At 34.9% G+C, this 15,365-nt stretch overlaps 1 protein-coding gene across 5 annotated transcripts in view; it reads left to right on the plus strand.

Moving 5' to 3' along the window:
• TAF4B (TATA-box binding protein associated factor 4b) overlaps positions 1 to 15,365 on the plus strand; it is a 147,092-nt gene that overhangs the window by 63,487 nt on the left and 68,240 nt on the right. For all 5 annotated transcript variants that reach the window (XM_063076909.1, XM_063076912.1, XM_063076913.1 and 2 more), the window contains 3 exons: positions 1,305 to 1,474; positions 6,035 to 6,165; positions 12,251 to 12,376. In XM_063076909.1, the coding sequence (XP_062932979.1) occupies positions 1,305 to 1,474; positions 6,035 to 6,165; positions 12,251 to 12,376 (427 nt within the window). The remainder of the gene's footprint in view (positions 1 to 1,304; positions 1,475 to 6,034; positions 6,166 to 12,250; positions 12,377 to 15,365) is intronic.

Raw genomic sequence — 15,365 nt, forward strand, 5'->3', positions numbered from 1 at the left:
GTTTAGATAAGACCATTGATCTTTCATTCCACTTTCAGTTGCTCTGTCTAGCATTTTACTTTCATTTAGCTTGCATCTTTTTATATGTTCAAGTATGAGCTCTTTTCCCCTTCACCCCTAAAATGCAACTTTTTAAAGTTGAGCACCAGATGCCTTCATTTCTTGAGTGTTTAACAGTTATAATTTATTTCTCTTTTCTGTACATAAATGCATTACCACAGGGAGGTTTGTAATTTAAATCTATTGACATGAAAGTACATGATAAACCGTTTGGCCAGTGCAATGAAGAGAAACAACATCTTTTTTATGTAATCACATTTGTGTAAATTATGTTATGCATTAGTATATGAGTTATGACCAATAACATGCTTGTTATTATATATGGTGGTGAGGATGCTGTGAGGGAATTTTAGTATTTCTTTCCTTTCTCTCTTCTCTACCCTCAAATATATATACTCATCTTAGTGCTGTAGCCATGTAGCAATTCTGTTAGATTAAAAACAACTTTTTAATTTTGTTGGTACAAAGCAAGGAGTCCAAACATATTTCGTATTTCATATGTATGTCTCATACATGTGCGTATATGTGTGTATATGTACGTGTGTGGGTGTGTGCAACTTTAAATTTTATATATAGGCCCTTTGCAGCCAATTGCTTGGGGTAGTTTAATGAATTCAATTGGTACGATGGAGCACACCAAAAGGCTGAAGCAGAAAAACAAAACTAACTGTAACCATTTGGTTTCAGAATAGTAGTCTAGTAAGTTTCTTTTCAAGGTCCTTTATGTGGGTACAGACCTTTCAGAACTGGTACATTTCTCCTCCCCCTCAGTGGAACTGTGGAGTGCACTGGGGAAATCTGAGGGGCTTTTAACCATCTTAGAGGAAAACAATATACAACAATATCTGTTTTCATTTCTTTGTCTTTCGTTTCAGAGGATCTGTGAATGACTTAGTGTAACTCGGAATCCCTTTTGATGTATCTCATTTACCAGAGAGAGAGAGAGGTGGGCCCCAGAAGACAAAGATTCTTCTGGTTATCTTTCTGATATTAAATGTGCACTAATGGTTAGAGAAACCAGTTAAATTTACAGGCTTGTGGAGAAAGATAGCCTATTCAATTTCCTCTTGAGTGAATGAATTAAGTAAAATAATGTTATTAGTTGCAAGGAGAGATCTGTAATACTTCTGTCTGAAATCAGTCATTCTCTCTCTCTCTCTCTCTCTCACACACACACACACACACACGCGCGCGCGCACATACACTCCCCACACCAAAAAACTATAATTTTTTTTTTCCATTAGAGATGAAGATGACATCAATGATGTGACTTCCATGGCAGGGGTCAACCTCAATGAAGAAAATGCCTGCATCTTAGCAAGAAACTCTGAATTGGTTGGCACACACATTCAGTCATGTACAGATGAACCATTTCTTTTTATTGGAGCTCTACAAAAGAGAATTTTAGACATTGGTGAGTACAGAGTTATAATTATTGACATGATAGGAATTTCTGTTTGAGGGAAAAATGTTATCAAAAGAGACAGCCTGGGTTGGTTGTCCTGGAACTGAGGCTTAAATAGGGCTCTAGAAATAATCAAGATTTCCTGAGTGTTATAGAAAGAAGTATTTTATTTTAAAAATTATTAATATAACTTAAATCATATAACCTAGTTTTGAGCTTAGATAATAGAAGTTAATATTTTATTTATATTTCTTAATGAAGGAATAGTTGCATGTACTTTTAATAAGTATATAATATGGTACACTATTTATTTTTCTGTCCCGTTCTTTCCTTGGTTGGCCTTTAGGCATGTATGTGTACAAATGTGCACATATGTTACATGTTTGTGTTTATGAAATGCAAAGGTACTTCATAAAGTTTGTGGGAAAGTGGAATTAAAAGTCTGGGCTGGCCAGTAAGATCAGTTGCTTAGAGTGCGGTGTCATAACACCAAGGACAAGGGTTTGGATCTCTATACTGGCCAGCCAAAAAAAAAAAAAAGGTAATATGAGTTTTTCCATGAACTTTTTGAAGTACCCTCATATAGGAATAGCCAGTGAGAGTAAGTACATTTTTCCTTATCTCAACACAAAATTTAAAACAACCCTTCTCTTAAAAGAATTGAGTTATTAGAAATTAGAGTTTTCTCTAGGTCCAAGAGCAGCTGTTAGGTGGCTGCAGTATGTGAAAGAAAATGGAAGAGAATATACCAGTGTTATTCTAGAGCCAAACAGCTTTTCATTGTTGTTTAATCCCAGACTCAATGTAATGTGAAAGACTGCATTCTCCCCAAATTAACTGAAAAAAAGAGACAGATTGGAGAGAGATTGTTGCATGTGACTTATACCATTTCCTGTGTCTTGACCCTGGGACTTAATCAGAGACCAGCTCTTCTTCTTCACCCATGTCAATTCTGAGGGGCCAGTACTAATGAGCTTTGAGTATACTTGAGTAAGAACGCTTTGCGTATACTTGAGTAAGACCATTTATGTTTTATATTGAAGGCTTAAATACAAATGGGAAAATTCGTGATTTTTATATACCCATGGTACATTTAAGGACTCCAGAACAACAAAAAGTTCATGGAAAGATTTTTACTATCTTTTAGTTCTCTTTTTCCACAAACTGTTATTTGAAGTACCCTTGTATTACTATTAAACATTTTAAGTCTACTTTACAATTACTCAATAAATAAATGTTTGAGCTACTATATGTTATACAACTGATCGCTTTTTTTGATTTCTAGTTTAAATTGAAGATATATTATCTTTCATCATGATAAACTAGAATTTATGAGTAGTTCAAAAGATAGGAATTCAAAAAAGCTGATTACAAATTTTTTTCTTTCTTTTTTTTTTTTTTTGCTGTTCGCTTGACTTTTTGCCCACCTTTCTGCCTGCCTGCCTGCCTGCCTTTTTTTCTTCCTTCTTTTCTTCCATTTCCTTCTTTGCATGTGTACTGTACAGGAACCAGTTCCTTAATTTTGGAACAAGCCTAAACATTATACCTTCCTGTGGTAGCTTGGGAAATTTACTGGTGAAAACTTCTTAATACCATGTAATATCTAGAACTTTGGTAGAATATAAGTAGATAGATGGTTTTATTAGTTCCTTTTCCTTCCAAATTTTATTTCTAGTTTGATTTAAACCTTGATTATATGATAGAAAAATTTTTAGCATTGAAAGAGCATTTTTGTTCACTTAGGATAGGGATCAGCAACTGTTTTCCACAAAGGGCCACATAAATATTTGCCAATTTGTGGGCCATATGGTCTCTGTCACAACTGCTCAACTCTGCTGTCAATGTGCAAAAGCAGCCATAGAAAATATGTAAACAAATGGGTGACATTATTATCTTAAGTTGGGCTGCTGTAACAAAATACCATAAGCTGGATGGCTAACACAGTAAACATTTATTTCTCAAAGTTCTGGAAGTTGGATGTCCATCTAAGATTAGGGTGATGGCAGCGTTGGATTCTTGGTGAGCGCCGTCTTCCTGGTTTTCAGACAGCTGTCTTCCTGCTGTGTTCTCACTTGGCAAAAGGAGAGCTCACTAACTTTCTAGCCTCTTTTTATATTAGGGCACTAATCCCATTTGTGGGGGCTGTACCTTTATGACCTAGTATCTCTCTCAAAGGCACCATTCCAAATACCATTATATTGGTATTACGGTTTTAACATGAATTTTGGAAGGACATAAACATTCAGTCCATTACAACTGTATTCACAGAAAACTTTATTTACAAAGAAAGATCAGATGTAGCCTGTTAGCCATAGTTTGGCAACCTCTGATTTAGGAAAATAAGGGGACAACTATTTGCATTTCAGTTCTTAATGATGAAATACAAACTTGTCATATAATATGATGGAAAACTGCAAAAATTCTTACTTCTGAATTATCCAAGCTTTTTATTTTTAGCTTTTTAGTTTTTAGTTTTTGTTTTGATATCTAAGCCTTTTTAAAAAAGTAAAACCATAGAATGAATAGAGTTATGTATTTCTAGGAATGTTTTCCATTGATAATAAAATTCCATCTTTACAGAATAGGTCAGAACCAAGGTCCTCCCTTGAGAACAGAAATTATAAATTTACCCAAAGAATTTTTTTTCTGAAAAAAGGATTTTTCTATTTTAATGATGTTAGAAGATTAATGCCAGCATTCTTTTTTTTCCCAATTATGTAAATTAAATTGCACAGACATTCAATAAAAATCGCATAACAGGCATGCACACACCAACTAGATCTCCTTAATCAGTTACTTTGACTTTGTTAAAAAGAGTGTTTTATTTAAAATTGGGAATTTTTCTACAGTATTTAATGTTGTAACTTTAAGTCATGTTTTATTACCAATTTAGTGAACATATTAGAACATTTGGTTGTTCCCTAAACCCAGGAATTGTTTGTTAATCCCAGCACTTGTTTATTTGTAGTATTTTAAAACTTCAGATTTTTAAAAAATATATGATGGATTATCTGTGTTTACATACATATGTAATTTTTTTCAAAGCTTTCCCCCAACACTAAATTTTCATTTTTTCATAATTTTTTAATTGATACATATTGATTGTACCTATTTATGGGGTACAGAGATATATTTCAATACGTAGTACAATGTATGATCTTCAAATCGGTAATTAGCATATTCATCGCAAAAATTTATCATTTCTTTGTGATGAGAACATTTGAGCTCCTGTCTTCTAGCCATTTGAGAACATACAATACATTGTTCTATTTAGTTGTAAATTTAATCATTGGATTGTTTTGAAATTGTACTATTCCCTCTGTAGAAAGCCCCAGTATGTGTTTATGCTGAGGGTTTTCATAAAGTAAATTTGACTTCGGAGTGTTTTTTTTTTCCCTGCTTGAATCTGAAATTGGAGATGAACTCAGTGTTGCTACAAAGTAATGAATTACATTTTGAAGGCTTGGCTTAGGAAAAGTTGGGTAATTTTTTATCTTCTTCCTGTTTGGTTTACTTATATATTACCTTTTAAATTAAAGTTTAATATTTATTAGGTAGTAATGTCGTAGAATGTATTTAACAGTTGTTGACTTTTAATTAAAGCATGTTTTTGCTGTGGTCATTCATCCTTTGAGAATATGAGTATGTTTCAGATAAATTAGAATGCAAAATCAAACAATAATATTTTAAAAATCTCTGTGTATATGAATATGTTAAAAACAATCACAGGAGCTCTTTTAAAAGTCCATTTCAGTTAGACTACCTAATTGCCTATATTTTTATGTCTCTGTTGATATAGGTGGTTTCACTCTGCCCAAGAAATACTATTTAGATACTCATAAGGTTGATTAATAAATGAATTTCTGCCTTTGGGTACGTGGTTCAAATTGTGTTCCTGAAACTTTCTTCTTAGCAGAAGGAAGAAAAGAAATTTGGTTTGTTTATGGAAAGCAGAGCTAGTGAGAGAGAAGTTATTAAAATAGGTGGGTGAAATGATGGGGCTTTGAACCCATTTCAAATTGTAAATTGATTACCAGGTCAACTTATCAGAACATGAGTTAGTGTAAATTAAGCATGTTGGTAATGGACAAAAAGTATAGACACTATCTTGTGGACAAGGCATTAACAGAGGAGACTCACCATCTGAATTCATCGAAATAAATGTCATAAGTTGTTAACAGTGTCAAACAGGGCAAAATGTAATTTTCTTTTTCTTTAATTACTAAAATTAACAGAATACAGCAGTAATTTCTGCAGTTACCATTTTCCTCCCTGAACACTAGACTTGATTTGTGTTCTTATTAACTCTGTCCTATAAATGACCTTGCAAGGAGAGTGATTCTAGAGGCTAAGTGAAACAATGTCTATATTTTCTGAGGCTTCAGGCTAGGTTTTATTAATGTAATGTCTAAGATCTTTGAAGTTGTGACTTTACCAGGAAAATCGTAATCTCTAAACCTTTATTCATAATGGGTAGGACTTCCAGGGGGAACAGAATACCTGCTGTGCTAATTATTTCAATTATCAGCCAATACTAAAACACGTAATGGATTTTCTGTGCTTCCACAGGTAAAAAGCACGATATTACAGAACTCAACTCTGATGCTGTGAACTTGATCTCCCATGCAACACAGGAGCGATTACGAGGCCTTCTAGAAAAACTGACTACAATTGCTCAGCATCGAATGACTTCTTACAAGGTAAAAGAAATGATTACAAGAAGTAGAGGCTCTTGTCTCTCCTTTGTAGTGTTAAAGGTGGTTTTGGGGCATGCATACATATTCTAAATATATTTTTAAGGAAATGGTTGAGACTTACGTTTCCTATCGGTCAAGGTCTCATTCTTCTTGATTTGCCTTATTTAGATATGCTTACATGACAAATGAGATTAAAATAGAGTTTAAAATGTTATCAAAGCTTCAGTGTAGATTGAAATATACATCTGTTCTGCCTGAGGCTTCTCCTCCTTAAGCTTTTGATTGGGAAGGAGGATATGTGAGAATGGAATATTGGCTACTTGTGTTCTCTTCAGTGGTCAGTACTTTGCTGACATTTCAGTTCCTTTTTTTTTTTTTTTTTTTAAGGTTTGCAGAGATTTATACTTTCATTTATTTATTTTTAAAAAAATTTGTTGTGTATTTAAGGTCTACAACATGATGTGTTATATATAAGATACATACATATAGTAAAATGGTTATACTGTAGTGGAACAAATTAACATATTCATCATCTCACATAGTTACCCATTTCCTACCCTATCCCCAGCAAGAGCAGGTACAATCTTCTCATTTAGCAAAAATTCTGAATATAGTATACTATTATTAACTATAGTCCTTATGATGTACATTAGATCTTTTGATTTGTTCATCCTCTGTTCCTTTTAATAAGTTAAATGATTTCACTGAGTGCTAATTAGTGCCACTCGTTACTGTTATTGGCTGCTTATAAAAAACTAAATGCCTGTCTTATCCCTAGTGGTGTGAACCAAATGACTTGTCACTATCAAGATGAAAGCATTTGATGTATTTGAATTGTTTTGGAGGGTGGGTATGTTGGGTGATTGGGCTGGGAAAAAAAAAGATAACCTGGGATTAAAAAAAAATTAGATAACCCTTTCCCTCTTTATCAAGAAATGTTGATAGCTGGATTTTGAACAAGATGGCATGTAGGTGACCATGTTAGGGGCTGGTGTTTACTTTGGTTTTTCTTGGTGGCTGGCCAGTACTGTGTATTAGGTTTTGTTTTAACAAGAATGGTAATTTCCATGGTATCCCAGCCATAGTTTAAAAGGAATCAAGGAAAATATCAGCTACTATACATACCACTGGTAAGTTCCCTGGAGGAATCATTCTGTTTTCTTTCTGCTTCATTTAGAACTTTAGAAGAACTATACACAGTTGCTGAGATCCTTGCTTGCATAACTGTTAGAATTTGTTGGACTGATTTAAAAATATATGACCAAGGCCGGCCCGTGGCTCACTCGGTAGAGTGCGGTGCTGATAACACCAAGGCCACGGGTTCGGATCCTATATAGGGATGGCTGGTTTGCTCACTGGCTGAGCGTGGTGCTGACAACACCAAGCCAAGGGTTGAGATCCCCTTACCGGTCATCTTTTGAAAAAAACAAAAAATATGACCAACAGGAGAAAAAGCTGTGGAAGGACAAAAAATTATTATATTTCTCATTGTATATTTTTAGGAATTTGTCCATATGTTCTAGGTTATCTAATTTGTTGTCATACAACTGTTCAAAGTATTCTCTTATTATCCTTTTTATTTATGTAAGGTCAGTAGTAATGATCCCATTTTCATTTCTGATTTTAGTTACTTGCATCTTCTCTCTTTTTTTCTTTCTTCTCAGTCTAGATAATGGTTTGTCCATTTTGTTGACCTTTTCAAAGAACCAACTTTTGGTTTTGTTAACTTTCTCTATTGTTTTTCTGTCCTCTATTTTATTTATCTTAGCTCTAGTCTTATTTCCTTCCTTCTGCTATCTTTGGGTTTAGTTTGCCTTTCTAAGTTCTATAATGTAAAAAGTTAGTTTGTTTATTTGAAATCTTCCTTTTCTAATGTAGGCATCTATTGCTATCAATTTCCCTCTGAGCACTGCTTTCCCTGCATTCCATATGTTTTAGTATGTTGTATTTTTGTTTTCATTTGTCTCTGAGTGTTTTCTAATTTTGAGATTTCTTTGAGCCATTGGTTAAGAGTGCGTTGTTTAATTTTCACATACTTGTGAATTTTTCAGTTTTCCTCCTGTTGTTGATTTCTAGCTTCTTTCCATTGTGGTTAGAGAAGATACTTTGCATGACTCAATCATTTTAAATTTACTGAGACTTGTTTTGTGATCTAACATATCCTGGATTATGTTCCATGCGCACTTGAGAACAATGTATATTCTGCTGTTTTTAGGTGTTGTGTTCATATATGTCTGTTGGATCTAGTTGGTTTATAGTGTTATGCCCTCTATTTCCTTATTGATCATTTATCTAGATACTGTATATTACCAATTATTGAAAGTGAGGTATTAAAGTCTTCAACTATTGTAGAACTATTTTTTAAAAAATTCTGTTAATGTTTGCTTCATATTTGAGAATTCTGTTGTTTGGTGTGTATTTCTTGATGAAATGTCAATATGTAATGTCCTTGTTTGTCTCTTTTAACAGTTTTTGACTTAAAGTCTATCTAGTCTGATACTAGTATAACCACCCATGCTTTTTTGGTTATTATTTGCATGATCCTTTTACTTTCAAACTATTTGTGTGTTTTCATCTAAGGTGAATCTCTTGGAACATATAGTGGGGTCATGTTTTTTTTTTTTTTTTTTAGTTTTAATCTATTCTGCCAGTCTTTACTTTTTGATTGAAGAGTTTAATCCATTTACATGGAAAGTAATTACTGATAAGAAAGGACTTAACTCCTGCCATTTTTCTGTTTGTTCTTTGTATGCCTTTTAGATTTTTTGTCCCTTATTTCCTTTATTACTGACTTCTTTTGTGTTTAATTGATTCTTTTTTTGTCTTGTACCATTTTGATTCCCTTTTGATTTCTTTTTGTGTATATTTTTTATACATTTTCTTAGTGGTTACCATGGGGATTAACAATTAACATCCTAGATCTATAACAAGCTAGTTTGAATTGATATCAGCTTACCTTCAATTTTGTGACCCTGAAAAATTAATCTTTTTTTTTTTTTTTTTTTTTACTGTAACTTTCTAAAGTGTCTTATAAAATTTTCAAACCTGGATTCTCCCCTCCCACTCTAACACAGAACATGAGTTAGTGCAAAATAAGCATGATTGGTAATAGATAAAAATAGTATGGGTATGTCTTGTAAAAAAGGCATTAACAGAGACCCACAATCTGAATTCATTGAAATAAATATCGTAAATTGTTAACAGTGTCAAACACAGTGAGATGTAATTTTCTATTTTTGTTGTTTTAGAGATACATGAGTACATTTTTATTTGTAGTGGACCATTTCTATACAAAATGTAATATGTACAATTTAGTGTAGAATAGAATTTTTCGTAGTAATGTTTACTGAGTGCCATTCACAGCTCTATTGTGTACAGTCTTCAGATGGAATTCTTCTGTTGTTTATCAGTAGCATATGTTCCAAGGATTTAGTTGCCCTAGGCAAAGTGGATAGTATCTACCATACCTGGAAGACCTCAGTAACTTAGCTTAAAGGTGACACCTCCTTAACCTTCTGTCTTGTACACTGCCTATTCTCATTTTCTCATGCCCACCTTTCCCCACACTCATTCCTATTACAGCTAATGCCACTGTCTGAATTTGCATATATAGAAAGGCAGAAAGGATTATCATCCTTTAAACAGTAATAGTAATCATTTAGTTATATTTGGATCTAGTTTAGAATCACCTTTATTTTGTAGACTTTGATTGCAATAATCTTGGTGTCACAGATTTAGCCCTGTCCTTGTATTTCAGTTCACCTATGGGATTTTTTTTATTTGTACAATTTAGGAAATTCTAGTCCATGAATTTTACAAAACCTAGCTACTATTATTAAAAGCAAAATCCCACTATCTCTTTCCACTCTGGATAGCCATTTACTTTTGATAATCTTTCAGCTGGTACAGTATAATTCTCTAATCACAGGCCATAAACTGATATTTAAATAAAGAAATAGAAAGCAATATGTGATACAAAGCTTTTGATCTTGTTGTCAGGTGTTTTCCCAGTGAGGATATATTATAGTCTTCTGCATGCCTGTGGTCATGGAGAAGCTTCAGTGTTTTCTAGATGAATGGTGCTGTAGTGGTCCCTTTAGATGTAATTCACTTATTCATGTTTATACCATTTAGTTTGGGTTGTTATATTTTCATTGCTAAACCGTTTAATATGTAGTAGTCCTAACATTGTAAGGCCCTACTCTATTGCTGCATGAAGACTTCAGTTAGTTAGGCCAGCTGGGTAGACAGGAAGTAACATGGTAAGATTGTTACTCTTATTTAAATAAGGTTAGGGACTCAGGAAAAAGGTGGGGTGGGGGTGTGGGGCACTCATTTGTTTAGTTGTATCTGTAAAAGAGAAGGAGGGCAATTATGTCAGAAGCAGTTGTGTCTGAATTGGGGGAGAGAGAGGAATCTTAGCTTGGGAATGTGATTGGCTTAAAATTTAGAAAGTCTGTGCTCTTTTTAATTTAGTATTTGTTTTCCCTTTTAAATTAAATCCTGTCAGTAAACTATCTTCAGAGTGTCTGAACACAAAAAAATGGTAAAGATGAAGTATTTAAGAAACCACTGGTTTTTATGTTTAACCTCTATGGCTGGCCTGTAATGTATTCCATATTCTATCTTGTATTATTTAACTTAAAAACATTTGGGAATTCTTTTTGTATTAAACATGAAGCAAAATAAGCACTAATATGTCCTTGCTCTTAAACTATGTAATACTCTTTTGATCTAGTTAAATACCAACAATAAAAATTTAATTTAAAAAGAATCTTGGGCATATGAAATCTCTCAGTCCCAGTTAATTGAATCAGCTGTAAGCATGGGGATAAAACAAAGATGGGAGTAGTAGTGCTTTCTTTACCCGTGATTTGCAGGCCAGGCATTGACTGTTGAACTAGGTATTTGAAAACATTCCATTTTTGTACTATATAGTTTCCCTCAGATGTCTGAATTACTGAGATGACTAGATGACAGGATGTCTTAAATATTGACTGGGAAGATCCACCTTCCCCCCTTCACTCCCCTCCTCTCCCCAGCATACACAAACTCATATATATTATAGAGGAGAAATAGACAGTCATAAAAGTGAAGAAAGTTAGAAAATATTTAGATTGGAAAGCACAGTTTTATACTCTAGATTATCAGAATAAACAGAACAATCTGAATTTTATTATTTTATGGAATGATCATTTTATGAAATAATTAAGACAAATAGTTATTCTTCTCTGTGATGCCATTTATAAATTATGTACTTAATTTCTTTGACTACTACAGTTTCTGTCCAAATTAGTACTTTAAAGGAACTGTCAAAACAGGGTTTCAGGATCTTAATGTTTGCCATATTGTCTTACATTGTATTTTGATAGAAGTTGTATTTATTTGTGATGGTTAAACCAGTCCAACCATGGTAGCCCAGGTGAAAAATTGCAGCTTTGGTATATTTTTCAGTGAGGTGACTGTTTCTTGCTTTTTATCTTTCACAGGCTTAAGGTTTAAATACATATTCATATTAAGGTCTGCTGAGATAAACAAAAGTTTAACTAAAAAGATTTAGGTTATCGGTAGATGGTACATTCACTTGCTTTTTAGTTCCTGTTGTTAGGATCTAGTTGGTTTAATCAACACCCCCCTCCCTGCCCCATGAGATTTACAAGGAAGCCTCTTTGAAACATAAATGCTTGATCATCTGTCAAATTTTAAGGATGATTAAAGCTTCTTCTTCTTTTTTTTTTTTTGGTCTTTCTTTCTTTCTGTTTTTCTTTTGGATAAGTTCAACAGAAGAAAAATACTACCTCCTGAAAAGTTTTTTTTTTTTTTAAAAGATGACCAGTAAGGGGATCTTAACCCTTGACTTGCTGGTGTCAGCACCACGCTCTCCAAAGTGAGCCAACCAGCCATCCCTATATAGGGATCCGAACCAGAGGCCTTGGTGTTATCAACACCGTACTCTCCCAAGTGAGCCACTGGGACGGCCCTTACCTCCCTAGTTATGTTGGTGTTACTGTCTTTAGCTGATTTAAAGCAGTACCTAAGGCAGAATATGTTGCCCAGGATCATCATAAGACTTTTTTTTATTCCCCAGGCAAGTGAAAATTACATCCTGTCCAGTGATACCAGGTCACAGCTCAAGTTTCTTGAAAAGCTGGATCAATTAGCAAAACAGAGAAAGGATTTAGAAGAAAGAGAAATGTTACTTAAGGCAGCCAAGGTAAGGACCTGTGTGATTTATTTATTTTAATTTTAATTTTTTATTTTTTTTAAAAGATGACTGGTAAGGGGATCTTAACCCTTGGCTTGGTGTTGTCAGCACCTCCCTCAGCCAGTGAGCGAACCAGCCATCCCTATATAGGATCTGAACCTGGGGCCTTGGTGTTATCAGCACTGCACTCTCCCGAGTGAGCCACTGGCCAGCCCTAGGACCTGTGTGGTTTATGAGTGAGCATGGCCTGGCAATGTGGTCAGAATGGGCTATATCATTGGTTGACTGTCTTGGTTTTATTAGGCCTTTATATTTCTCTAGAGGATTTCTTAAAATGAAATTACTAATAGAATGTTTCACAGCCAGGATAGCGTAGTACAGTGGCTTTCAGTTAATTTAGTTCAATGAATCATAATTTTTTGTCTCCTCATTCTCATTTCCTGTTTGCCTGGCATCATATCTCTCCTCACCTCCAGGCAAAAATGTTTAGTAAAATTTCTAGGATCTTTTTAGAGATGTGATTTGATATGTGTCAGGTTGAAGTTAAGAGAGGAAAATTTGGAAAATAGATGGGAAAGTTATGGGTTAAATTAGAAGTAATTTGGATTATATGGAACAAAATATACGATGGGTGGAAATGGGTTAGAGAGTAGAAGAAAGAAGTGAGGCTATTTATTTATTTCCTTTCTCCCTTATTTAAACATATTCCTGGACTAATAGCGCCAGATGGGGTAAAAGCTAACTTCATTGTAGTATGCATTTTGTAGCTCCACCCTTCTTCCTAGGCTTAGGACCCTTGCAAGAAGTCTTAAAGGCTGAGCAGTTGAGTCTTAATTCTTGTTTTAAGCACTTTAGTTTTAATTTCTAGTGTTCTTGGCAGCCTCCCCTTTTAGAGTATTTGTTCCTAGTCACATACCAATTGCTTTTTTAAAAACAAATTTATTTTGAAATGATTTCATACATATAGAAAAGTTGCCAGAGCTGCACAAAGAATTCTCAGCCCCTTTTGCCAGATTACCCCCTTTTAACATTGCTGCATCTGTTCCATCTCCACCATCTTCTACACATCTTCCCTACCCTTTCTACACATAAAACCTCCCATGTTTTCCTTCCTCCCTCCCTCCCTCCCTCCCTCCCTCCCTCCCTTCCTTGTTTTTTTCTGAACCCTTAGTTTTTCTGTACTGTAGACTTTAGACATAGTGTCACACCACCCCTAAACATTCTAGTATATATTTGTGAAGACAAGGGCATTCTCCAGTATAACCCACCAAGTCAGAAAGTCAACAATATAACACTACCATCAAACGTGCAGACTCTATCCAAATTTCTTTCTTTCTTTCTTTTTTTTTTGTTGTTGTTGGCTGGCTGGTACAGGGATCCAAACCTGTGACTTGGTGTTATAAGGTAGTGCTCTAATCACCTGAGCTAACCAGCCAGCCTCCCATCCCATTCAAATTTCACCAGCTGTCTCAACCGTGTCTCTTTTTTCTTCATGGTCCATTTTACCATTCAGGAATATGTGTTTCATTTAGTTGTCATCTCTTTTCAGATTCTTTCAGTCAGAGTTTCTCAGTCTTTCTTTTTCTTTCATGTCCTTAACAGTTTGCAAGAGTATAGGCCTTCTGTAGAAAGACCCTCAACCTGGGTTCATCTGATATTTCCTTATGACTTGACTTAAGTCATGCATTCTTGGCAGGAATACACAGAAATGATGCTACATTCTTCTCATATCAAAAGGAAATCTTGAGGGCCAGCCGGTGGCTCACTTGGGAGAGCATGGTGCTGATAACACCAAGGCCACAGGTTCAGATCCCTATATAGGGACAGCCGTTAGCTCACTTCAGAGAGTGTGGTGCTGACAACACCAAGTCAAGGTTTAAGATTCCTTTCCAGTTATCTTTTTAGAAAAAGGAAACCTTGATCACCTGGTCATGTGGGTGCCTAGCAGTTCCCTCCATTTTAAATTTGTCATTTTCCCCCTTGTAATCAATTAGTTTTTCATAGGAAAGTATTCTAAGATGATGCTGGCATCCTATTTCTTATCACACCTCCATGTATCAACCTTAGCATCCATTGTGATGTCTACATGAATCAGCCACCTCTATGATGGTTGCCAAATGGTGATTCTTTATTCCCATCAACTCTCCTACATTTATTAGCACTCTACTATGCGGAAGAGCTTTCCTTTCTCTTACTCATATCAGTATGGGCTCCTGAATTTCTGTTTGATTCAAAAGGTTGTAATCCATTACTGCCTTTATTTGTTTTGATGCTCTAATTGCTCCTGAGTGGGAGACCCTTCCAGCTGGCACTTCTGTCCTATAGTCGTGTCTCTGTCACTCACTGAGCATGTTCTTACTTTCTGGCACAAGATATTCCAAACCAGCTTTTACTTTTCTTGCCCTAGCCCTGGAATCAGTCATTTCTCTAAGTAACCCTGTTTCTTTTTAGTTGAGAATGATGTTCACAAACCAAGATTAGAGCATACAGCTTGCTTATTGCTAACAGGGTATCATTATATGCAGACCCTCTCAATGGACGGATCTAGGAAATATATGTATGGTATGTGTATATGTACATATATGTGTATATACACACATACATAGGTCTGTAACTATTTCTGTGTCTGTGTGGATATTATTATAAACCCATAAGTTCATATAGATACCTTCAACTCTAATCCAGGGCCTGATGGTTTTTTCTACCCTTACCTTTCCATTTTTGTAAAAACTTTCTCCAGTAGTCAGAAACTTGGCTCCTGTTATCCTTGATATACTTAACTTATATCCTTAATCAGTTTACTTATTGATCAATTTAACTAATCTCTTAACCATCCATGCTGGCTGACTCCTCTGTTTGCTACTACTATTTCCTCACCCCTATTTCATTGTACATGTAATTGGCCACCATGCCCACTGGCAATGCTTTGGTGAGGCTCCCCAACCCTTCACCACCCTGTCCTCTTGGCCACTGGTCTGTACCAGCATGTGCCCTAACC

Source organism: Cynocephalus volans, chromosome 13, assembly GCF_027409185.1.
Source record: "Cynocephalus volans isolate mCynVol1 chromosome 13, mCynVol1.pri, whole genome shotgun sequence".
Classification (NCBI taxonomy): Eukaryota; Metazoa; Chordata; class Mammalia; order Dermoptera; family Cynocephalidae; genus Cynocephalus; species Cynocephalus volans.